The sequence below is a fragment of the Rhinichthys klamathensis genome, unplaced genomic scaffold, assembly GCF_029890125.1.
Source record: "Rhinichthys klamathensis goyatoka isolate OS25496 unplaced genomic scaffold, OSU_Roscu_1.1 h1tg000133l_1, whole genome shotgun sequence".
In the NCBI taxonomy this organism is placed as follows: Eukaryota; Metazoa; Chordata; class Actinopteri; order Cypriniformes; family Leuciscidae; genus Rhinichthys; species Rhinichthys klamathensis.
In genome coordinates, this window is record NW_026606668.1 from 2,381,710 (window position 1) to 2,408,445 (window position 26,736).

The window sequence follows — 26,736 nt, forward strand, 5'->3', positions numbered from 1 at the left end:
CATGAAACCAAATTACACAGGTTTCTCTTATATATGACCTACATTATGCCAACTTATATTTCATTGAATTAGTTCAGTCATAACTCCAGAGTGACAGATTTAAAACACTTTATTACACCGCTAATACACCGCTAGCCAACTGGGAGGAAAGGAAAATGAGATTTGGTTAGGCCACCTTTTCTAGGACCTTCTAAGTGCAGAGCAAGTAGTGCTTTCCCTAAGGAAAGCTGCTTGGTTGTTCAGTGTGCTGCTGACATTTCCTGGATCAACATGATACGACTCTTACACCTAAACCGCCTGAGAGGCCATTTGCATTGACCTCCTACCTAGAGAACCAGGCAGTGGCCAAGCGGCGATAACTAAACCAGGAAAGGAGAGCCGTATATTTCGCATACACTTCACCCTAAGGGTGAACATCCAGTCAAGACTACCCACCCCTCCCCCTATACGTATTTCTGATTAAATAAATGTAGCCTTGGTGAGCATTAAGATACTTTTTCCAAAAACATTAAAAACTAGGGATGCACAATATATCAGCCATATCGGTATCGGCCGATATATGATAATATTTAATGTTATCGTTATAGCCTCAATAAGAAAATTTGGCCAATATATTAAAGCCGATAAATAATAGATTTTTTCCTTCAGCTGAGACACTTCAGGTGAGCACTGTTCGTCATGATGGTTTTGAATTGGCTTTATGCACAGCTGCACTACTTCCTGAACTTTAGCCAGCTCCTTTGTTTCCTGTCTGCCATTATTGGACAAACTGATTAATCCAGGTGTGCCTGGCCTCAGTAACAATAATCAGGCACACCTGGATTAATCAGTTTGTCCAATAATGGCAGACAGGAAACAAAGGAGCTGGCTAAAGTTCAGAAAGTAGTGAAGCTGTGCATAAAGCCTAATAATCACTTCAAAAAATGAAAATAGAGTCTGTCATATAGGCTACATAAAATTATAATAAGAACCTTTATAATTGTGTATACTTGGGACATGGCTTTTAATGGCGAGACTTTTGTTTTTGGTAATCGGGTTCTCAAAATTTATATAAACATTTTAATTAAGTTTTATCGGCCAATATATCGGTTATCGGCTTTCAAATATAAAGAATTATCAGTTATTGTATCGGCCAAATTTTTCATATCAGTGCATCCCTATTAAAAACCCAAACTTTTGAATGGTATAGGGTTAACTGATATTTTGGTGTGACAGCAGACAGCTCAAAGGGTTTAAATGCAGCAGTGGTCCTCTCACTGGATGATGCTGATAAGGTGCTTGGTGCTGAGAGCTCTCCTAATCCCAGTGTGGGTCCTGATGAGAACCTTCCTCCTGCCCTGCCATGATAACCAAACGCTCCCTGTTCAAAAAAGAAAAAAGAAACGACAACCTTAAGGAAATAAAAATAAAACATGTGAAAAACTAATACTATGTAGATATTTTAATAATATGCAAGAGATGATTTAGGCTATTTGTTTCAGATTACACTTATATAATTCCTAATGTATAATATTATATTACCATACGTGTGTGTTGTATTGTTGTTAAGAAAAGTAGTGAAATATAAGTCACAAATACAGAAACCTCCCTTCTGTGTAGTAGTGTCTTTACATATATATGTGTAATATAAATATATATAAATACAATAATTAAACACAAAGAGAAACAACTAACTGAAAGGAAGCTACTTGGTGAGTTTGATTATCACCCATTGTTTTTATTTATTTTATAAGTGCATCATTTTAAGTATGGCCACGTTAAAATAACGATAATGCTACTCGAAATCAGGCATACAATTTTTTATTTTATTTTTTACATAACCCTTTGGCCAAATTTGATGTCAATAATACAGTTATTTAGCCCCACTGATGAAGAAGTGTGGGTGCATTAAACAAAACACTAATATAGCTCTAAATTAATGATTTGAATCCTTGTGAGACAAGCAAAAACATTACCTAAAATGTCTTTTCTTTCTGTTTCTAAATTACACAAAACAGGAAGACAAGCAGGAAGTGGTAAAACATTTCATCTATACAATCAAGAAAGTGTTAGTTGTGAAGGAGACATGCTGAAAATATCTGTAGGTTAAGTACGTAGGATTATTTTAAACTAAATGTGGGACTAGATAAGATAAAGGGTGAGATGTGAGAGTGTGTGAGATTTCCAATGTATGGTCAACAAGTTGAGAGGTTGGCGACCACATGGCGCAGTCATCACCGTCTTTTACCATGACCAGATCAGGTGCCTTCAAACTCAGCATCGTCTTCTTTCTCACCTTCATCTTGTGCCTACCAGAGTTTTTTCCAAGTAAGTAAAAATAGCAAAGTAAGATGTTTTGGGGTCCTCAAGCAAGCGTGAGTGAGGGAAATGTGGTGTGGGTATTTGTGAGCATGTGTGTGTCTCAGAGAAATGCGTGGTTGGAAAGAAAATGTTTGTATGATTGACAGCATGACTAAACTTCAGTATTGTCTATGTCTTTTAGAAATATATAATAAGGTGCATTGTTACAGTACATTACCTTCTGTATGTCTAAATTTCAGCATTATTAAACTTTAAAACAGGCTAAAACAGTTGCCTCTCTGTCGCAGGTTATTACACCATGTGATCTGGACATGGTGTGCTGTGTTACAGTTTGCGCGTGTATGTTGTGTGTGTGTGAGGGAAAACTTTGGTTTCTATCCAAACATAGCCTATACAGTACCAATACACATTTGGTTTTTATGGTTTTAGACACTGTCTCTGAGCACAAAACTGTTAGGTTGGTGGTTTGTTATAGGTTTCTAACTTTTAGACAGGAAGTGTCACTCTAACTTGCCAACAGAAACAGAAAACCATGTTGGTGTTTGAGAAAACAGGAAGAACAACTTCTTAAAACATTACAGTTTACATGATAAAAGTGTCAGATGGAGATTACAAAAATGAGCAACAATAGCTTACATTTTTGCTGTAACATAAAAACCGATTCTGTTAGTGTTTGTGGAGTTTAAGTAATGCTTTATTGTGAATACTGCTATGTGTGTGTGATTGGTATCATGGGTAATATAGTTTTTCACAAGGAATTCCACAGTTAAACATGATTATTAAACTGAGCTGAACGATGACATCACTGTTTTTCTGCAGAACTGCTTTATAGATTAAATGAATTTAATAATTGATGATCTTGTTTGATGCCCTTTTTTCTTTTAGAGAAATGAACTCTATTTGCATCTTTGAATCATTTGTTGAATCATCCTGAAACAATCTGTATTGTAAGCGTTATATAAATAATAAGTGGAATGCTACAATAGGGCTATAGCACCTTCCGCTTCATGCCGACTTCAAGATTTTATTTTTCAGACAACTTTATCCCTGGTTTAACAAGGCTTAAAGGTGCCCTAGAATTTGAAATTGAATTTATCTTGGCATAGTTGAATAACAAGAGTTCAGTACATGGACATGACATACAGTGAGTCTCAAACACCATTGTTTTCTCCTTCTTATTTAAATCTCGTTTTTGAAAAACACGACTGAAAAATATGTGGCGCAACAGTCGGATCATTAATATGTACGCCTCCAAAAATTTGCCAATGCCAGCCCATGTTCAATGCCAGGCAGAACTGCGCAGCCGAATCATCGGAAGTTCTGCAGGTGAAGAAACAAGTGAGGATCATAAGGAAAATGGCAGATCATGGAAACAAATGTTATGTTCCAAGGCTGTGCAGGGGATGTGAGGACTTTTCATACCCTTCCCACAGAAAAGAAATGTCAACAGGCGTGGTTGATGTTTATCTAATCGGATAACGTTACCGCAACAGTTTAATTCGAAGTTGTTAGTTTGCTCTGCCCATTTCACCACGGACTTATTTTCTAACCTGGGACTATATCAAGCAGGCTTCTCTCAGTGTCTCATCCTTAAGATTCAATTCCAACTATATTCCCCCAAGCGATAAGTAGTGATTTTATTAACGATAATTTACACTGTATTATCTAGATCCAGCGCAAGATCCTAGTACAGTAACAAATAGCAAACTCCAAGTAACGAGCATACATAACTAAATAGTATGACAAAGTATTTACGCTGAGGTTAATATTTCTTGCCTGTGTTGTCATATAAATATACAAAATAATACTGTAGATGCATATGTAAATTCCCTTTTGTCAAATAATTTTACTTTCGTCTATTTCATCAACAACACGTCAGGGGCTAACTACTTTAGTTTAGTTGCTCACAGATAATGTTAGCTCACTCGATCCTTCTAGCTAACGTCACATTCTCCACCACATAAGTTGAAGCTATATTTATTTGACAAGGCATCTAAGGTTAGTCCATTTGTTAAAATGTTTTAATTTTTGAAAACTGACGTATGAGGCCCATTGTTGTGCCATTCATCCACGACCATCACCTCATGTTACAGCATGATAATGCACGGCCCCATGTTGCAAGGATCTGTACACAATTCCTGGAAGCTGAAAACATCCCAGTTCTTGCATGGCCAGCATACTTTTCCATGTCACCCATTGAGCATGTTTGGGATGCTCTGGATCTGCGTATACGACAGAGGAGTCGACCAACATTCCACAGGCCACAGTCAACAACCTGATCAACTCTATGGGAAGGAGATGTGTTGTGCCTAATTTCTGCGTCCCAATTCGCATACTATCCGTCCTAAATAGTATTCGAAAATAGAATTAGTACGTCCCAAATCGTAGTATGTTGAAATGAGTGTTCCAAAGAGACCCGGATGGTCTACTATATCCGGTCAGAATCCGAAGTGCAGATCAATGCACACTCTAACGGCTGATATTGCCCACAACCTATCGCGCGTTGGACGAGGATTCGGTTAGAACTACAAACACGAGTGAAAAGTGTTAACAACTACAGACATGGAGGACGCGCGAGTCCGGCGGTTGTGTAGAGAGGTTTAGATAAAGGGGTTTGAGTGATTAATTATCAGTATCTAACCTGACGAAAATGTATTTATTCAGTGTTGTCTATATTATTATATTGCATCTGCAGCAGCATTGTGAACTTTTGTAAAGATACGTTTATAGCCATTAACTTTTAAATGCATCATTACATTCAAATTGCAAACACATGAGGAGAGTCTCCGCATGTAAGACCCACCCACGACTGGCAGATGAACGTGCGACAACATTTCTCTCTGAAATGGTAAAAAATTATATTAGATTGAATGGAGGATTTTAACTGTGACGAGATGATTGACAGGGCAGTTTATGGTGATAGGATGCGCGCGACAGAGATGACGAAGCAGTGAAGCTTGCCTACTCCTTTGCTACACACTCAAAAGTATGTACTTTTTCTTCACAAAAAGAGTAGATACTTTTAGGGCGTAGTATAAGTAGGCGAATTGGGACGCAGCCAATGTGTTGTGCCTAAGGCACACCTGTGCAATAATCATGCTGTCTAATCAGCATCTTGATATGCCACACCTGTGAGGTGGATGGATTATCTCGGCAAAGGAGAAGTGCTCACTAACACAGATTTAGACAGATTTGTGAACAATATTTGAGAGAAATAGGCCTTTTGTGTACATAGAAAAAGTCTTAGATCTTTGAGTTCAGCTCATGAAAAATGGGGGCAAAAACAAAAGTGTTGCGTTTATAATTTTGTTCAGTGTATATATTATAATTTGTAAGTGGTATGCAATGTTGTTTTAAAATGAGGAGGCAAAGTCCTCACTGTATATCAAATGTAAATTTAGGTCTGTTACACTAAAATTTCCTTGTTCTATTTATTAAAGCCAAGTATAAATTTCATCAAGTTAGTGGAATCAGTGAGTGAATTTCCAGAGTCAAATTCTAGAGTCTGTTCCAGTGAGAGAAATTCCCAAGCCTGTTCCAGTAAGTGAAATTCCAGAGCCTGCTCCAGAGGAAGCAGTTCCAGAGCCATCTCTTCCTGTCAGTTCTGGTGTCATCGAAGAAGTAGTCCTTTCCTGGGCCACACACACATCTACATCGGCCCCTGAGCACAGTCCAGTGTCTGCTCCAGCCCCTGAGTACACTCCAGCATGGGGTTTAGCCCCTGAGTCCGCAAAGCTGACCATGAAAACTGAAAAAGACCACTCATGGCTATCTTGTGTGTGTGGTTGGCACAAACCCCCAAAGCACCTCCTAAGAATGTTTTTTGGGGGGTGGGATGTCCCAGAGCCGTCCGCTCTCCCAGACACGGCCACTGAGGGCGTCTCTGAGACACCTGCTCACACGGCCATGGAGGCCGTCCCTGCACTGCCGGTACCACCCTGGCTCCTTGAACTGCCGGCATCTCCCTAGCTTACTGTATTGCCAGTACCACCCAGGAGGTTTCCTGTCCCGCCACTCCCTTCTCCAGCCCTTCATCAGCCTCCCTCCCCTGTTGGACTTTTTACAGTGCAAGGATACGTTGTCCGGTAGGGGGATGTAATGTCACGTGTAGAGCATGTTCTGTTTTGATTCAGTTTTCATTGTGTTCTGTTTCTGTGTGCTGTTAGTTGGTTAATATATATATATTTATTTATTTTATTATATATATATATATATATATATATATATATTATATATATATACATTTGCGATTTTTATATCAACATTTGTAATGTGTAGTTTTATATTTCTCCTTTTGTTTTTAATTTGATTGGGCTGTTCGCAATGCTTCATATTGTAGTTATTTCCCTCTCTAAAGCCGTTAAGGTCACAGTCTGAGTACCTGTGTCTTTTTATCCGATTTTCCGAATCAAAGTTTGTAATGTTGTTGTGATTCACCTTGTAGCTGCTTGGCTTGGTTCATAATGTTTTAACAAAGACTCTTTTTAAATCCCTATGGGAAAATGAATGGAAAAAATACTTCCGGCAACAGATACTGAAAAAAGGGCACAGTTGCACTCTATTGCTATGATCTCATGTGAGTGACAGGTTGTCCCGCTCTCCCACCAGGAAACACATCATCAGAGAAGAGATGTTGCTGCAAGAGGGAGGGGAAGGGCATAAATATTAAAAAATTATGTGCACAGATAAATTATTTATAATAAATACTGCAATATTCCATATAAAATAATAATTTTGATTTCATGGTGACTAAGTAAATAACAAATCTTAATATGCTATAAAACCAACATGAATACAAAGAAAACATTTGTATGAACAATTGGCACATGGGTTTAAACTTAAAGGATTTTCTTTTTCACTAAATGTGGGTATTGCACATGACTTAAAATCTGAAGTAAGAGCGTTTTCTTCTTTTTTTTCCCCTTTTTGTTTGGGTTCTTAGAAGTATCACAAATTCAGTTTTGCTGTGAGCCTTTTGACCCTTGCAGACCTGAAAATGATGCAAAGTTTTGTGGTCAGGCTGACCCTCCATGTGCGACAGAACTTATAAATGCCAGCAGTCAACAGAGACGCGATGAAGGATGGTATCTGTGTAAGGCTGAATTTGATCTGCGGCTTCTCCACAACAATACCTCACAATCAGGTGGGATAGTTGTTTTATTATTATTTTATTTGTAAAATTTACTGCTGCTTGTTGTTTATTGTCTACAATAATAACCAATAACAAGTGTGTGCATGTGCATTTCATAGTAGAGGATGTGATGGTGCTTCTGACAATGAAGGCAGGCAATCTCACTGGATGGAACATTAGCGTATTTGCGTTTCTCAACAACACTGAACTATACACTGGACCCCAAAATGACCAGAGACTATTCTACTGCTACCTCCCACCAGACAACAGCCAATGTCCAGATCTGAAGATGTCCACAGAAGAACCCACACAACAAAACACCAGTCATCCAAGACAAAACACCTCCATTTTAAAAACCACTTCTTCTGCCAAACCAATCATCTCTTCTCTTAAAACAACTACATCTTCGCAAGTAACAGCTTCTACACATGAGCTTAAGTGCCAAACAACTAGCAGCAGTTTCCTCTTTTACTACCAGGAGCACAATGAAACAGCCAGATCTGCTGCGTTACCAGTTACACAAACAAAAAAAGGTGAGAAACCGTCAGAAAACTATGTTGTCTTTCACAATGCCATGCTATGCACAAGACATAATAAAGCAGATTTTAACATTATAAGAGGCCAATATAATTAAAGTCCTCCTGTGGTCAATAATTATATCCCTTAAAACTCTTTGATCACCATATTTAAATGTTTTTTTTTTTCCTTGATAAATAATTCTTCATGTCTTAAAGGGGTCATCGGATGCCCATTTTCCACAAGTTGGTATGATTCTTTAGGGTCTTCATGTAAAGTTTGTAACATACTTTGGTTAAAATTCCTCAATGATTGTGTAAAACAACACCCTTTTACCTCCTCAAAAACAGCTCTGTTCACAGCGACCTGTTTAGGTGCACATCTCTTTAAATGATAATGAGCAAAGTTCACCCCACCTTTCTCTTCCATGAGGCGTGTCGACACAAGACACATAAAGTGCTGCCATGGTGGACAGTAAACAAATGGCTGATGGCGGAAATATGCTAATACGGGACAGTCCGTCAGTGGTCGTGGGCGGAGCAGGAGCAATATGACATCATATTGCTCAGAAAATCCAAACGGCTTGATTATTGAGAGTGTTTAGGCTTTTTGAGCATTAAAAAAAAAAAGGAGTGAATGGATTTTTTTCAGTGTATGGTGGTCGTGTCCACACACTGCAAAGATACATTTATATGCATACACCATGTAAAAGTGAATTTTGCATCCGATGACACTTTTTAAATACCTTGAATGTAACTCTACACCCTTGCCTCATTTAGTATACGCGGTTGGCGGTTCTATGAATATGCCCCTATGAATTTGCTCCGCCTCCACTCACTCACACCAGTTCAGAGATCCACTTGTTAATGATCATAAGTTGACATGATTGGTTACAAGGTAGTTTGTGAAACAAACCAGCAATTCCAAACAGTGTTTTTGAGACTGTCTTTGGTTCACTGCAGTTTTAGAGAGAAAATACTCAGCAATGGTGTTGACTTATGAATTTGGACATGGTTTGTCTTAAAGCATATTAAAAACACCATTGGTCGGCACCGATAGCCTCGTGGGCAAGTGCGCCGACATTTAGCGCAGTTGTGCTTCGGGCGACCCGAGTTCGAGTCATGACTCGTGGTCCTTTCCTGATCCCTTTTCCCCTCTCTCTCCCACCTCACTTCCTGTCTAGCTACTGTCCTATCCTAATAAAATGGAAAACGCCAAAAAAACAACAACAACAAAAAAACACCACACAGACATATAAACAGCATTAAACGCATGTTTTTCACCACATGGGGGGACTTTAGAACTACATTTCGTGACACAACAACAGTATTCTTTTTTTAAAACTATATGGAGGATTTGCTTGACCGCTATGACAGTCGCCGCAAGCGGAGTGATACAAACGGTGAAACGGTTAGAGTGCTGTTACTGGGTGAATATCGCACGGCTGAAAAAGGCTCTCAACCAATCAGATTCGAGAACCAGAAAGAACTGTTATATATATTATATATATGTGTGTATATATGTGTGTGTGTGTGTATAAAGCATATTTATAAAAATGCTTTTGCTTTAACTTTTCTTGGAAAAAAAAGACTTCTGAGCAAAAAGAGAAAATAGTTCCTATACCAAACTTTTTTGGAAATTTATTTTTTGTATTTTTTATTTGTATTTAAAAAAAATAAAATACAAATAATTCAGCATATATATTTCTTTCAGCCATGCTGATTACATCATATCAAATATGTTTTTACAAATGCACAGTGAATCGTTCTCACCCAAGCATCTCTACCTCTCTCATAAATTCCCTCTGAAGGAGAGCTGAGACTCTTTTATCCTGTCTATTGATTCGGGTATGGAAGGAGACAGCAGGACTTCATAATTCAACCTAACTTTTGATAAATATATTATAGCAATACATCAAGCCAGTCTATTCAGTGTTTGACTCATCCAAAACCACAAATCCTTTCAGACAGCACATTGCCAGACTCACACAAGGTCATTTGGGTTAATGTAAGTGTAAAATAATTCGTCACATTTACATAGCGCTTTTCTGGGTACTCAAAGCGCTTTACATAAAATGAACTTGGTAAGACTTTTAAAGCTTCTGATGTTTAAGCATTGATATATTATATTCAGTTTTGTTTTTCATGTTTCATTCATGTATTATCACTGTACTATTGTTAAAGTTTCTTGTTGCTATATACTTCATTTCCTTGTTCCTAGAGGGCTGGGGTGTGATCACTTCGGTGTGGTTGGCTCTGGTACTGACTGTGGTTGTGGTAACTCTATTGAGTGTGGGCTGCCTGATCTTCAAGAGCAAACATAGTGAGTATCACTTCTACAAATCAATCAACAGCCCTTTGACACTGAGGTGTTTTCAGTTTGGGATCCATAATGATCATGTAATTGACAATATGGACATCACATTGGATTAATCTATTTGGATCAATCTTGTTTTTGGTCTTTTCACTTTAGGAAAGTCCCAGTTGTTCACAATTGTGCCGATTTCAGCCAGCGGACATCAGCTCAGCAAGCCAACAGAAAATTGTGAGTGACACTAACAAGTTTATATAGTCGCAAAGCTTTTCTATGATTGTGCTAATAGCACTTTTCAGGGTAACATGAAACAAAAACTCGAACAGAACAACCACAATAGCGAGTGATCAGACTAGGGCTGCATCCGAAAACGTAGGCAGCTGACTTGTTGCCTCGCTGCCCTATCAGGCAATGATTTTGCAGGCAGCATTTACGCATAAGGTTCCTCACAAAACTGATTTCGGACAGACTTCTGAGGCAGTGTTACGGTTTAATGATCTACACTGTCAGAAAAAAAGGTACTGTGCAGGTACAATTTTGTTCTTAGGGGTACAAAATATATAACTGTACCTTTAAAGGTCCACAATAGGTCCCTAGGGTACAATTATGTACCCAAAATAGCTTATTAAGGTACAATATTTTAGGTTTAGATGTGAAAGGTCCATTTTTGTACCTTTTGAAACTAGTTTTTTTTTACACCACCATTTTAAGTTGTTTTTTAAATGTTAATAATATATTTTGTAGGCCGCCTTGTGCATCACCATTAATTGTCTGTTTCCAAACCTATTAATGAACTTATATGAATTATTTTTAATAATTGTTAATGTTTGTTGTAATGTAGGCCTGGTATTATTTTTTTTTGTTATTTTTTTTTTAAATCAAATTAATTAACTTTTGAATGTTGCATCAAAAACAGAGTGACTGATGCTGAATTAAATTAGGAATACAGACAATGATGAACGTAAAAAAAATATATATTCAAGTAATTATTCAAAACATACTTATAGCTTATGCAGACGTTACTGTTGTTGTCGCTTTAAGAAAATTTCCTGCTTGGCGTAAGTCGTTCGGAATCGGAATCGGTTCTCTGACTGAACAGTTCTCAGACAGAACTTCTCACGATTTCCAACGGCTAGCATATTTTGGAGGACACATTTTTCAGGTAAATGCGGGATAATGTTATAATATATTCATATTTTTTTCACGTATGTTGGCATGTTCTGTTGATTTTGTCTAATTTGATGTTCTTTTGCTTTAAGCCCGCGAGTGGCTGGTGTACGTTACTTGAGCCTTCAAAATGGAGTTTGAGGAAAATGTCAAACGTTCAATTAATAAAAGAGCTAACGTTAATGCAGTTTGGTATCGAAATCACTGAAGAGGAGAGGGGGAAAACTGAGGGTGAGTATCTATCGCATGTTGGGATGTTTTAAGAAAATCGAGGTTTCTCGAGGATTATAATTAATAACGTTACTCTGTGTGACAACGCCATTTTCCATGATTAAACTTTCATGATTTAGCCTCTCATACCTTATTTCTTTAATAAACACTGTGGCTAACACTATATCTGTGCAGGGCTAGCCATTGTAATTAGTGTTTTATCTCAGTTTTTACATTTTGAGACTAAAGATGTCCTGCCGTTTGGATTGCAAGATTTTGTTAGGCCGCACAATAAGCAACGCACCGACCCAGATTATACACGTCTCGGCCTTCAAACGGGGCAGCCCTAGTAATAATTTGTCTTTTCACTAGTAATAACTTGTACTTTATAGTATTAGTTGTCTTTATGTATCCCTGTAACATTGCCTAATTATTACTTTCTCTTTTTTCTTTTTTTCTTTTTTTTTACCATAGAAGCCCATCAGCAGCTTTTTCTGCAGTTTTTGAAGTTCCTAAGTTTCTTTTTGATGTTCAGGCTAAGTTGGACCAGAAACGAAGGAAACCTTCAGCATCAGATAGGATCAAAATAATAACATTGTATGAAAGCATGGCTCAGTACAGTATGTAAGTATTCCTCATTTACTGCGCCAAAGTATTAATGGGTTACATTTTAATTACATTTTTTTTTAAACAAAAGTGTTTAAAATATTTTGCAGATATTCAACTTCTAAGGTGTATGTTTAAGTGGCTATATGGCCCTGACTCCGAGGTACCCCATTTTAAAGGACTAAGAAGGCAATGGATATGTAAGTAGACGATTCAATCTTAATATTACTACTATTGTTTCTATAATAATTTTGTGTAAAAAAAAAAAAATATATATATCATGTCAATATCTTTTGTTTCAGGAATAGATTTTAAAGCACCCCTTCTCATGTTGCCAGCCTTGTTCAGAGAGAAGCTTGAACACTTCGTTGTGCTTGGGTAGGTGCGCAAAATGTTTCTCTGTCTTTTACTTGAATGTCTATCATAAATGCTTATTATAATTCTTGAAATATATTTACAGCCCACATACAAATGGGGTGAATAAAATGCATAGATTATTTCTCTACATCAGTTAACATGTATGATCATAAAATTTGATTGAGATTAAATCTATTTTGTGCTTTTGTCTTTTACAGTAAACCATCCTCATCATATCCAACTGTTCAAGTACAGGAAGCCACTGACTGGAAAAATGTGCTTACAAGAAAAGTCACTGTAGTCATCAAGAGTAGATGGGATAGAGATCTGCTGGGCTAGCTGTGTGGATTGAGGGGCTCTTTCTGCATTTTGAACCTATTTCGTATTCAATTTGACACTTGAACACCCTGATGTTTCTTCAGCGGTATGTTTTGAAACTTTCTGTGGATGGTGACAAGCCTCTTCCTACCCTGGTTACCAGAGTGATCAACCTCTTACAGTAACATCTGCACAAATCCATCGCCTGTTCTGTTGTCCTAAATGCTCTCGGAGAACATTCACGATTGTCAAATAAATCCAGCATATTGGTCTCATTAAAGGGATAGTTCACCCAAAAATGAAAATTCTGTCAGTAATTACTCTCCCTCATGTTATTCAACCCCGTAAGACTTTCGTTCATCTTCAGAACACAAATGAAGATATTTGTGATTAAATCTGAGAGCTGGATCACTCCTCCATAGGCTTCTTAAGGGATCGAAACTTGTTCCCCGAAAAGTTATTATAGACATCGTTAAAATAGTCCAAGTGACTACAGTGGCTCATTCTTAAGTTTATCAAGCGACGAGAATATTTTTAGTGCCCAAAAAACAAACAAAAATAACGACTTTATTTCAACTATTCATTTCCTTCTCTGTGGGCCTCGAGTGAGTTCACTAGTGTAATAGCGTAAGTGTTTCTGTGTTGTACGTCACACGCATCACACACATGACCAGCGCCGGCCAATACTGAGCCTACGTGTGACGTACAACACAGAAACACTACGCACACTATGTGAACTGACTCGAGGCCCACAAAAAATATTCTCGTCGCTTGATAAACTTAAGATTGAGCCACTGTAGTCACTTGGACTATTTTAACGATGTCTTTAATAACTTTTCTGGGCCTGCAAGTTTCAATCCCTTAGAAGCCTATGGAGGAGTGATCCAGCTCTCAGATTTAATCACAAATATCTTAATTCGTGTTCCGAAGATGAACGAAAGTCTTACGGGGTTGAACAACATGAGGGAGAGTCATTACTGACAGAGTTTTCATTTTTGGGTGAACTATCCCTTTAATGCACATCAGGTACATTTTTCAATAACTAACTTCGGCTCTACTGCATTCAAGAAGTACAGCCATGTCAATTTTGAAGACAAACAGCTTCAGCGAGTTATAAGTAGAGATTAATGATGTTAAAAAATGATGCCTACAATGTTGATATAAAATTATTAGCACAAGGTATTCTTGCTGAAGAACAACTGCCCAATGCTGTAAACCTCAATGTGCAGTACATTATCCTGTATAATTAGCTGTATATCAATATATAACTCTTCTTATATTTGATTTGTAAGTATTTGACAGTATAGACAATTCATGTACTCCTGTTCCCTTTTTTTGAAGGTGTTACAGTTTTAAATGATTGCTTTATACTTCTGATTATATTTGTTGAGTAATGTCTGATGAATTTTATGTGTGATGAACAATTAATTGTCTTGACTCGCAACCTGTAAGTAATTCTCTTTGTAAAAGAAGGTTAATAAATAAAATTGAATCTGGAAAATATGCGTATCAAAGCCAGTTTCTTAAAAATATTTTTTTGCGCACCATACGATTAAAACTGTATTGTCATTAGGGCATATCCTTTTAATAAGGTACAATTTTGTGCTTTCATTACAGTATGCACAATTGTACCTTGGGGTACAACATTGCCCCTAAAATGGTACAAAGCTATAAGGTACAATTTTGTACCTCTCATTAAAGGTACAAAAAGGTACCCCTCAGGGTACCACCCCAGTGACAGCCACTTGTACCCTAAAAGGTACCGTTTTGTACTTTTTTTTCTGACAGTGTACAGCAAAATATAGAGAGCTTTGGTGAAAACTAAGTGAATAATTTAATGACTGCAATAGTGATTTTTCGCTAGAAATGACATAAGTGGAGAATATTGATAAAAAATGTACATTTGCATACAAACTGATGACCAGCCGCAACTTACAGACGCCATCTAGTTCAACTGTCACAGAATGGAAAGCACAGGATTGTGGGATATCAAAGGCAGTAGGGGTGTAACGGTTCACAAAATTCACGGTTCGGTTCGATACGATACAGTGGTGTCACGGTTCGGTACATTTTCGATACAGCAAAAAGAAAGAAATGGCAGAGAAATTTCCTATTTATTAAAAGAAAAGCCTCGTACCGAAACGGTTCAATACGAATACATGTACCGTTACACCCCTAAAAGGCAGCAAAGGATACATCTACGCTGCCTTCAAAAATCGATCAGATGAAGGTATCTCAGGAGACAGGAAGTGAAACTAACATTGCATTCGGACGTGTCTTGATACCTTCCTACCTTGGAATGCATCCTCCAAAGTATCAGTTTTCGCAGACAAAGACTGAACCCAAAACAGAGATATATATACACTGCGACTAAACAAGATAACTAACAAGACACATGTGGGGAAATCAAAAACCATGGCAACAAAATAGCATGAACAAAGGAAACAGAACCGAGAACCGAAAACTAACTGAAATCGGAAAACTTTGTATGTGTTTTGGCCATTTATTTACATGACAATGGTGTTTTGGGGGCCTGAAAAAGCAAGCTTTTGAAAATGGGTTTCAAAGTTCAGGGTTTTGAAAACGATGCCTTTACCGTCTCCACCCACGTAAACAACAAAAACGTATTACATGTTCACGCATGCATTATGTGCGCGCTGTGTTGACAAGTCCTTTCTTGACAAAGTGACATTGCCAACTAACTGTCCTGGCATTCGTAATACAGCCTTTTTTGTCATTTTCGCAGATCCATGTGAATGGGGATCATTTTGACAACGTTGTCTTCTGATTTTAGTACTTTGTTGTCATACATCATACTCTTACTCAAAGTCCAACTTAAGCAAAACACAAACACAGATCAGATGTGGCAGGTAATTAATTTTCTAATTTTTGCTTTCAGTGATGAGCAATGTCCCTGATGTGTCCATAGGAATGTACAGCATGAGTGGTAAGCAAGTGTTTGTCTTGTGATTGTTTGGCAAATGTGTCTTTGTTAAATTTGTGTAAATAAACCATGGCAGTACCATGGTACAGGAATGGTATCAGTGGTATTTGAAATATACTATGATATTCATTAACATTTTATATTTACATGCTCCTCTTAAGAATACCATGATATTACCATTGGCATAGGCCAAATTAAAATAGGGTAATACCATAGTAAAAAAAAGTAGGCCAATGCATACTTTTTCTTGTAAAATAATTATTTGTTAGTATTATTTTTATTTTTAGTAACAAAGAAATTGTTAAATAAGTGTTAAAGGTCTTAGTATATTTACAAGGCACTATGTAGAGATTGCTAATAGACTTGTGTGTCCTATTTTTATATAGTTTTATATAATTTACATTTACATTAAAAGTCCCCCTGTAGTGAAAATCAAGTTTTTAATGTTTATATGTCCATGTGGTGTTTTTAATATGCTTTAAAGTCCCCCTGTGGTAAAAATCAAGCTTTTAATGTTGTTTATATGTGGTGTTTTTAATGTGCTTAAGACAAAGCATGTGCAAATTCACAAGTCAACACCATTGCTGAGTATTTTCTCTTTAAAACTGCAGTGAAAAAAAGTCACAAACTACCTTACCTAACCAATCACGTCAACGTGTGATCGTCAACGAGTGGATCTCTGAGCTGGTGTGAGTGAGTGGGGGTGGGGATAATTTGCATATTCATAGAACCGCGTAGGGTGTAGAGTTATATTCAAGCTATTTGGAGCTATAAGGAAAAAACGTTTAAATGTGTCATTTTGGTGATCAAAGGTAAGTTTTAAGGGATATAATTATCAGTGTTGGGCAAGCTACTTGAGAAATGTAGTGAGCTAAGCTAGCAGTTATTCTAGCTTCCACCCTTGGAAATGTAGCAAGCTAAGCTACAGCAATATGGCAAAAGTAGTTTACTACATCCAAGTTATTTATTTAAATTTCATTTTTATATTGAATTAAACCCACTTCATTCCAAGTCAATGTTATCTCAGTGATCAATAAAACTGTCTGTCAAACAGATAGGCAGGCATAATTTGTCAGTTCAATTGTTTATTGAACAACTGTTACAAACCAATTTGGCAACAAAGAAAACAAAACCATAACTATAACTTTATAAAACTTTAACAAAACCAGGTGTTGAGAGTATTTCTATTAAGTACATTTCTCACGTGTCAGCCCAAGGATTGAGATTGGTACATGAAGTCACCGTGGAGCAGAAGGTGGTGATAATGCACCAAAAAGCTAGCCTGGGTTTCCCCATGCTGCCTTTGCGCAGCGCGATTTTATTCACGCTGCTAGGCAGTCTGGATCACTCTATGGCTCTGGTCTGGATACCATGGACCAGATTTTCGCCTCAGTGAGGGGACCAATCACAGAACGGGGAGGGAGCAGCAAGACGATGAAGACGTCTATGCGACACACCGAAGCAGTTTTTTTATATGGATCAAACATGGCAGCAGACGCGAAGTTACCTTTCGATGCAGCCTTAGATACATACGCCATCGTGTACACATAAATCTCTGACCCATCGTCTTCTTCCTCGTCTAATTTCTGTCTCTCTACATACGTCATCTGGTATAATTGAAACGATTGGCTATGAGCTACGTACAGGTGCATTTGATAGACATTCGTAGCACCCAATAAACGGCTCTGGGCATTCGTAAACCACGCCTCAAATACGAGAAAATGAACATGTGGTTCCCAGACCACGTCTCAATGTCAATGAGACGTGGTCTGACGTTAGCCAGGCTACCAAAAACCTGGTTGTAGGGCCCTATGAATTTTTTTTTCCCACATTCCAAATTCAGTTGTTTTTTTGTTTTAATTTTTCTGTAGGCTATTCTGTTTTGTTTTGTTGTTTTTGTTGTTTTTTTGGAATCCCATTTTAATGGTTAAATTACATTTTAGTAATCAAAAAGCATGTCTAATTAATTGAAACCATGAAACTTATACAATTTAACAATAATATACAAATTTTAAAATAAATACAATTTTTAGGGCACTATATGAAACATGTTTTTTTTTTTGTATTCCATTTTAATTGTTTAATTAAATTGTAATAACCAATTATTTAAAATGTAATGATTAAGGCAGCAAAACTTTCTTCAAAGGTTAAACCAACCTTTTATTTTGGCATTTATTGTTGCCATGTAGACCTTTCTCTAGTGTTTTTATGATATGACGATAGTTTTTCTCAAATCAAGCTAAAATGCTGCTGAAGTGACTCTCAGAGCGGCTGTGTAGATGAAGTTCATGCATTAATGTCCTCATTGAGGCTGAAAACATTTCGAGCGTGCCTCAGTGTGTGTGAGTGTACACAGAGACGCGCAGAACATGTATGATTCCTATTTAAATAGTCTTTAAATAGGTTTAATATTCACAGACACTTTCTGTGCTGCTGAGTGCTGCAGTGTCAATGAAAGCAGCGCATGGTGTCTAATGTAAAGGAGTAGCCCGAAAGGTTTGGCCTAAATAAATAAAGGTCCTTTAATAAGCCCATGCAGAGCGGCTGGGATTTACAGCTTTGCATCGTTCAAGCATCAGGCCGGAGATTTGCGATCAGATGCTGACGTCGCGGCGACATATTGCCGATTAGCAAACGCTCTCTGAGCGACATCGTGCTGATGGAACATTGTACATCGGGCCGACATCGGCCAGACGTACTTGTGCTATCTGGCGATATAGACTAGTCTATATCGCGATTTTATTTTAGTTTACTGACCTACTTTCATCCAAGATCTGACAAATTCCACGGTATAAATTCCGTTTTTATGCCTGGATTCCGCGATTCCGTCCGTGTTTTCCGCATCGCAGGAATGAAATCATATGGCCCTATGGTTGCCAACCGCCGTGAAACACGAACAAGAAGTATCCGTCACTACTGATCCAGCATCAGTGATACTAATCAGTATTTCCGTTTTGAGCTTGAGCTTTAGAAATGCTTTGGAAAATGTAGTGTGTGGATCGCACTACTTGTCAAAAAAAGAGCTTCGCTATTGAAAAGCTATTTGATTCAGAAAATAGAAGCAATCAAACCAACAACAGGGCAACAATATGCAAGTGCCGTGATCAGTCCGTTAGTCCAGCAGTACACGCAGCAAGGTTGTTGCTTTTTTATATAATTTATACTTGTTTTACAGTTAGTTATTAAAGGTTGATGTATTTCTGTTTCTCTCATATAGACGATGATGTATTCTTTGAGATCTCTTCAACTGAGAACAGAACAGAAGGTAAACAAACATCCTGTTCTATCATACTGCACTCTTTTTACCCAGAAGAGATTTGTGCTTTATCAAAATGCTGTAAAGGAACCTTGTATGTTTTTTACCAGCACTGACTAGCTCCAAACCAACCTAACTCTCAATACTTTCACAGAAAACCTGCTCAGGTTAGCTGACCTTATGTACAAGAAAAGTAAGTTTTTGTTTGGATATTTCTTTTTGCAGAGAGAGGCATAAGTTGTGTCCCAAATGACGCACTATATGCACTCACATGTACTCAGCCATGTAGAGTATGAATTTTATACAGTTATGTCACTCAACATCTGTGTCTGATAGTCCCTCCCCCTCACTATGTAAATAAAGTTGTGACAGTTGAGTGCATGAAGTGTCCAGGATTCCACACTTTGTTTTTCGGTTAATTAAGGGCATAATCTGGGAATTTAAAGTGCACTTTTTCAGTGTGAACACACTAATTATACTGTTTAAACCACAAAATGGCACAGAATAGTGGATAAGTATGCAAATTAGGACGCACCTATAGGGTACAGTAATTACAACAGAATGTCCTTGGAGCAATTTAAGGGACACTAATGAGGAAAATTCTGTCATCAACTCCCCTCGAGTTGTTACAAACCCATATGACTGAGAGAACATATTCTTCTATGGAACATCAATTTTGAGAATGTTCACGTTGCTCATTACCATATAGTGGATGGGGACCAGAAAACGCCAAGTTCCAAAAAGGACATAAAAGCACCATATGTGACTCTTCCAAATCTTCTGAAGCCATATGATAGCTTGTATTACATTTTGTGAGCCGTGGTCACCATCTACTTTTATTGCATTCTTCTATATATAACTCCTTTTGTTCCTGGGAAGAATGAAAGTCATTTAAAATTTTTGGATGGGTTATTCCTTAAAACCTGCAGCAGTATGCTACTGTAAAGCTTACATCAATCAGTGTGTGTGTGTGTGTGTGTGTGGACGGCAACCACATCCGATATATATATGAGGAGGTTGTATACTGTATTGAGGAACTGGTCTCCTGTACAGTGTATTCCTATTAATGGTAGGCTATGTGTGTTTAACTTTTTATAATGGTCTCTCATGTTTTAGGATTGTCACCAATCTTTGAGATTACAGGTATGAATGAGACATTTAACACATTTACATATTCTTTCAAGAAACACATTGAATAGCATTAAATACACATTGACCTATAGAATACGCATATCACATAAATAGCATAACTGAAACAACTGCTTGATTCTCTATGTCACAAAATGTAAACTTTATTATCACCCAGCAATATATTTAAAATTGGATAGTACATCCAACCTTATCCGCATACATATAGTCAGACAAAGCAATATGTATTGTATAGCAAATCTCAATGCTTGATTGTTTGCAAAATATAAAATATATTACTGCCCAGCTCGGCTAAATGCAACTATAAGTCATGATGACAATAAAGGGGTCGTATTATGCTTGTCATATACACAACTGCCATTTTACTGGGGGTGGACTCACACACTTTATTTCCGGTTCAGCACCACAGGTCAAGTATACATGACAACGGTATTGTTTAGATCAACACGTGACATCTCCCCTTTTAACACAAACCTTCAACTTATAAAGTTTTCAACATATCCCACCGCAAGTCTTATTTGTCGTCATTACTAAACTGGATATGCTTAACCGCAATTGCACTCTAGCTGTACTTACAGTGGTAACGTATAGTGCATATTAATCATCACCCTGTTTAATAAACATAATGAACCAGAATATCTCTTAGCAAAATCCTAATTGCGTGAAGACAATGTCTTTTAAATCAACAGGTGGGTATAACTGTAGCTTAACTGGCCTAAATTCACTAACTTAAATATTAATTGCAGAGCTAAAACTTGAACATATAGCTACCAACGCATGTACAATATTTAAGCTTTACTTGTACATAACATAGTCATCAAATCTCTTTGGCAAACATCTTGCTCTGACTGGGCGCTCACAGACTGACACTGGCAGCTGTGAGGATACCTTGGGGAACCCACTATTTGTAGGGGACACTCGTGTCTCCATCTGCTCTGTAGGTGTACAGTCTGGGTCTGCAATGTCCGGTATCACTTGAAGCGCTGATTTGTCAGGATCAGCAGACAGGTGAATTCTGTTGCGTCGGTAGGTGGTTCCATTTTCTGTCATGACCGTGTATGATCGAGGGGTGGTATGAGGTTGTACCACAACTGCACGGTTCCACACCCGGCCTTGTCTGATGCGGCAGCTTTCACCAGGTTGCAGTGAAGGCAGTTCTCTCTTTCCCCGGTTATAGTAGTGTGCCATCTTTCGTTGTCTCGCCACCGACTCATCTCTACCTTGCACAGTGGCTTGAGGCATCAGTTTACGAGAGGTTACAGGCAAGATCGACTTGAGACGGCGACCCATAAGCAATTGTGCTGTAGTGACTTGGAGTCCGCTAATAGGACTGTCTCGGAGATCAAGCAGGCACTTGTAGATGTCCTTGCCATCCTCTGCTGCTTTTCTCATTAGCTGTTTTATTGTTTGCACAAACCTCTCACTCTGTCCATTAGACTGAGGATATGTAGGACTAGACGTCACCAGGTTAAAGTTCCAATCTGTGGCAAACTGGCGAAAAACCTGACTGGCATATGGCATATTGTCACTCACCAGCATGTCCGGCACTCCATGCCTGGCAAAAAGAGACTTCAGCTTGTTGATGATCTCTTGTGCTGTCTTGGTTCTCAGACTCACCACTTCAGGGTACTTAGAGAAATAATCAACGACGAGTAAGTGATCTGTTCCATTATAAGTAAATATGTCAGAACCCAGCTTAGCCCATGGACGGTCTGGCACTTCATGTGGCAACATTGGCTCCCGGGTGTTGCTTCTGTGAAATTTTGCACACACACTGCAACGAGCAATTGCATCTTGAATGTCCCTAGACATCCCAGGCCAAAACATGATAGCTCTGGCCCTGGTTTTGCACTTCTCAATGCCTATATGAGTGTCATGTAAGGCGGAAATAATCTCCTGTCGCATAGACTCTGGGATTACTACTTTGTCTCCTACAAAAACAAGTCCATGTTCAGTATATACTTCATCTCTCACCTGCCAAAACTGTTGCGCTAGGGGAGGTACACTTGCCTTGTGAGACGGCCAACCTCTCTGACTCACTGCTCTTACTGTCTGGAGAGTCGGGTCACTTGCTGATGCTTGCTGGATCTTTTCAATTCTTTGGGTACTAATAGGTAGTACCTCAGTAATGCTGTGTACTCGTAGCTCTTGTGCATCCTCTATGTTGGAAGACGTAGCATCTCTGGTCTGATACGCTCGGCTTAAGGTATCCGCAATGTACATATGTTTTCCAGGGTGGTACTTCACATCGATGTTGTATTTTAACAAGCGTAACAACATTTGCTGGAGCCGTGGTGACGCCTTGTGCAGTGGCTTCCTGGTAATCATCTCCAGCGGGCGGTGGTCGGACTGTACTGTCACTGGTCTGCCATACACGTACTGGTTGAACTTTTCAGTTGCGAAACAGATTGCGAGCAGCTCCTTTTCAATTTGGGAGTAATTTTGTTCTGATGTTGTCAGAGAACGAGATGCGTATGCAATGGGATGACTATCCTGCAGCAAACAGGCTCCAAGACCGGTTGATGATGCGTCACACTGTATCACGGTGTCTTTGGTTATGTCAAAAAATTTGAGCACTGGCTTGCTGCTGATAAGTGTTTTCAACATCTTGAGAGCTGCTGCATGCTGCGGTTCCCAAGTCCATGCTGTGTCTTTTTTGAGTAGACTACGTAGTGGCGTTGTTGTTGTGGACAGATTGGGTATGAACTGTGACAAGTAATTGATCATGCCCATGATCCTTAGAAGATCCTCTTTTGAAGTTGGGTCAGGCATGTCAGTTATGGCTGTCACTTTTGACTCGTCGGGCTTCAGACCTTCCTTGCTGATCACATGGCCCATGTACACGAGTTCAGACCTCTTGAATTTGATCTTTTCTTTGTTGAACTTACAGCCCATGGATTTAGCTCGCTGCATCACATCATGTAATGTCTTGTCATGTTGTTTCTCATCTAGTGAGGCGACAATCAAATCATCTGCTATAATATGCACGTCTGGGATGTCCCCAAAAACCATCTGGTTTCTTCGCTGTAGGACTTCGCTGACGCTTGATATTCCGAATGGCATTCGCTGGAAGGAGTATCGCCCAAAGGGAGTATTGAATGTACACAGGTCTGCACTGGCTTCAGTGAGTGGAACTTGCCAGTATGAGCTTGTCTGATCAAGCACCGTGAACATTATTTTCCCTGACATCTGGCTGATCACATCAGAGCTGGTTGGAATCATGAAGTGTTCCCTTCTAATGGCGCGATTCAGATCTTTAGGGTCCAGGCATAAACGAAGTGAGCCATCTTTCTTTTCCACTACCACAAGACTGTTGACCCAGTCTGTGGGTTTTGATGTTTTACGGATAACGCCGGCAGCCTCCATATCATCAAGCTTTTCTTTAAGACGTTTATGAAGACTCAAAGGCACTCTGCGCGGCGGGTGAATTACGGGTGACACATTGGGCTTCAGCTTAATGTCATATGGTTCTGTGAATTTTCCAAGACCAGTAAACACATCAGGGTTCAATCAAATCTTCTTGAGTTAGTGATTTTTCAATGTTGTCTACTCTTTGAATGAGTCGAAGACCAGAGCATGCTTGACGACCTAAGATGGTTGGTCCATTTTCAGTAGTGAGGAAAAAGTCATAGCTTGCTTGAGCACCCTTGCGCGTCGAGCATTTTAAATGAACTTTTCCTATGTGCTCTATGTTTTGCTTTCCATATCCAGACAGTCTAGCTGAAGACTTGTAAACAGGGATGCTGCTGTATCCTGTTAGCTGTCTGAACTGTGACAGTGGCATACAGTTTGTATCTGCTCCTGTATCTAGCTTCATTTTAATCTTGTCTTCATTAACAATTACCTCCTCATACCAGCAGGGGTCACTGAGATCATGTGTCATTGAGTCTATAAAGAAATGTTCAAAATCAGACTCCACTGTGTGTACAGTTGATACTCCACGACCACGACCTCTGCTACGATAGCTAGGCATTCTGGCTTGACATAGATCTGCAAAGTGGTTTAATTTCTTACAGCGACGACACTCCTTACCAAACGCGGGGCAGTTGCGAGGTTGATGCGTTGTACCACATCTGCTGCATGCATTGGACAGCTGCGTTGCTTTAGCGGTAGCGCCACTCTGCGGGTGGTTACTAGCTTGTGCTGACTGCACGCGCGGTTTCCCTCGTCCTCGAAAACGTCCACGGTCTCTGCCTCGCGTGTAGATGTTTAGAGTGTGAACTGACTTTTCCAGGGTTTGCGGCGACTTGCCTTGTATCATATCAAGCTCCCGCTTAGCGCTCTCAAACGTGCGCATTCGCTGTGTCACTACTTCAAGGGACGCATTGCCGTCATCGCCCATTACTTTCATTTTCATTGCCGGATCTTTTATGGAAAAGAATAATTTGTCTCGTAGCGTGGTCTCTAAATCAGCAAACTGACAGTTACTTGCCATCGTCCTGAGGTCATTCACGAATGCTTCTAAACCCTGGCCTTCAGGTCTCTGATATGCCCAAAACTGTGCTCGCAGAGCCATTACTGGATTCCTCGTGTTGGAATACTGCTCGAATTTTCTGAGCACCGTATCAAAGTCATTACGATTTTCCGCGTCTCTATCACCTTCAGCCGGTGCCCACCTAAAGTTACTATATATATCATATCCTCTCTCTCCCAGAATCGTGAGCAAAATAGCAACCTTTTTCGCTGAAGATGCGTCACTGTTTCCCGATGCTGTGAGGAACAGGGCGAAACGTTGCTGCCACTTCTTCCACGCGGCGCTCACATTAGGACAGTCGAAATCAAACGGCTCGGGTGGCTTATAGTGTAGAACCTCCATTGGATAACAGTCGGCCGTCGTACAATGTTCTACTCCTTGTGTATTAAATTAACGATAGCCTTACTTCTGTTCTGACACCATGTCATATACACAACTGCCATTTTACTGGGGGTGGACTCACACACTTTATTTCCGGTTCAGCACCACAGGTCAAGTATACATGACAACGGTATTGTTTAGATCAACACGTGACAATGCTTTCTTACATTTTGTTGACGTTTGAGCATGAAAGAGGTCTGCAAACTTACAATGCACAAAATTCCTCTCTAAAGGGAGTTATTCCCGATATCAGTTAGCACTGTTTTGTGAGGTTCCTTTGTGCACAAATGATGTCTGCAAAGTCATTGCCTGATAGGGCAGCAAGGTAACAAGTCAGCTGCCTAAAGCTTCGAGACAGTGTGTTGAAACTTGCGGTTATGACAACGGTTGACATTTCAGAAACACGCTCGTATCAAAGCACACTGCGTTTTTCGAAAAGGAGGGGCTTCATATAGACCAGAACTAAACAAGAGTGTTAAAGACAGACTAGGAAGAGAGGTGCTGCAATCATGTAATACATGTGAAAAATAATGTGTTTTGAAAAATCAAGCATGAAAACTGATTCTAGTAGACCCAAAAAACTAAATCAAGACTTTAAAAAAGGCATAAAAGGACCCCTTTAAGATATTATAAACATTAACATCATGATTTTCTGTAAAGCTGCTTTGATTGAAACAATGTGTATTGTGAAAATACCTTTTTATTTTTTTAAATAAAACTGACTTCAAAATTGACTTGATTCCAGATGAAAATGAGGAAGAGGAGCAATGTAATGCCCCAGAAACAAAGGAAGGTAAATATAAATGGATGAGTATGAGTCTGGCTTTTCTCTGTATAATACTGATCATTTATAGTTTGGATAAAAAATGCCTCAAAAGTCCAAACCCTCAAGCATTTCATGTGTTTGGAATATTAAACAGCATTTGTATGCTTTAAATTCAATCTAAGTGGAGACTTTACAAAGCAGATTAATACTTCAAAAAGATGTCCACATTAATTTCCTCATCCATCAGCTGATGTAAAACAGTCTAATGTCTGATGATGGTATACTCTCTTGTCACTACTAGTTCCTATCCAGTGTAGCCTGAAACGGTGTTTGAATCTTTTTTTTTTTTTACACTCTTTGAATCTTGCATAATGTCTCATCCGGTCACAGTGATGATGACACAAGCTAATGATCGGTAGATCTTTGATGCCAGTATGTTGCTTGGGGCAAAATAAATTGCACTACAGATGGACTCCTGGCAAGACTAATGTTGTCATGCATAGAATTCTACAAGACACATTTTTAATAAATATTGTTATTTTTACAGAGTTTAAAAAATCAGATCAGCTCCAACATCTAGCAGCACAAGGCAACTGTGAACCATCAAGTAAGTGATGTTTCCAGCCTCTCATTCTTCATTATCCATCAAGAAACAGATCAGAAGCAGAATTATTAATTTGATATATCTGTAATTTTACACCTTCTCCATTCTCTCTTTTTCCGTCTCCAGCTTACCTGCATCATCGAAACAACTTTTCTTGTTCCGGTCATTAAGAAAATGGGGATGCTTTAACCCTTTAAATCAGTGGTTCTCAATCCTGGTCCTAGGGAGCCACTGCTCTGCACA

At 38.8% G+C, this 26,736-nt stretch overlaps 1 protein-coding gene across 3 annotated transcripts; it reads left to right on the top strand.

The window, feature by feature from the left end:
• Positions 1–1,994: 1,994 nt before the first annotated feature.
• On the top strand, positions 1,995–26,695 carry si:dkey-192k22.2 (uncharacterized). 3 transcript variants are annotated; one of them, XM_056256818.1, is made up of 12 exons: positions 1,995–2,307; positions 7,244–7,444; positions 7,555–7,965; positions 10,169–10,270; positions 10,421–10,492; positions 15,819–15,866; positions 19,081–19,128; positions 19,274–19,312; positions 20,236–20,262; positions 25,869–25,916; positions 26,437–26,496; positions 26,620–26,695. In XM_056256818.1, exons 1-12 carry the CDS (start codon positions 2,202–2,204, stop codon positions 26,661–26,663), a joined length of 1,206 nt encoding a protein of 401 aa, XP_056112793.1. In that variant the 5' UTR covers positions 1,995–2,201; the 3' UTR covers positions 26,664–26,695. The 3 variants fall into 3 exon arrangements, with proteins under 3 accessions (XP_056112793.1, XP_056112792.1, XP_056112794.1); XM_056256817.1 differs by having other exon boundaries at positions 1,997–2,307; positions 7,552–7,965; XM_056256819.1 differs by having other exon boundaries at positions 2,217–2,307; positions 7,321–7,444; positions 7,552–7,965.
• The last annotated feature ends 41 nt before the right edge of the window (positions 26,696–26,736 follow it).

What these genes read in the sequence shown, in the direction of transcription:
- si:dkey-192k22.2 (XM_056256817.1), top strand. Translation starts at nt 2,202, where the DNA reads ATGGCGCAGTCATCACCGTCTTTTACCATGACCAGATCAGGTGCCTTC. An exon ending in AACTGAGAACAGAACAGAAG is followed by an intron (nt 19,129 to 19,273) that starts GTAAACAAACAT and finishes ATACTTTCACAG; the next exon opens with AAAACCTGCTCAGGTTAGCT. An exon ending in AGGCAACTGTGAACCATCAA is followed by an intron (nt 26,497 to 26,619) that starts GTAAGTGATGTT and finishes TTCCGTCTCCAG; the next exon opens with CTTACCTGCATCATCGAAAC.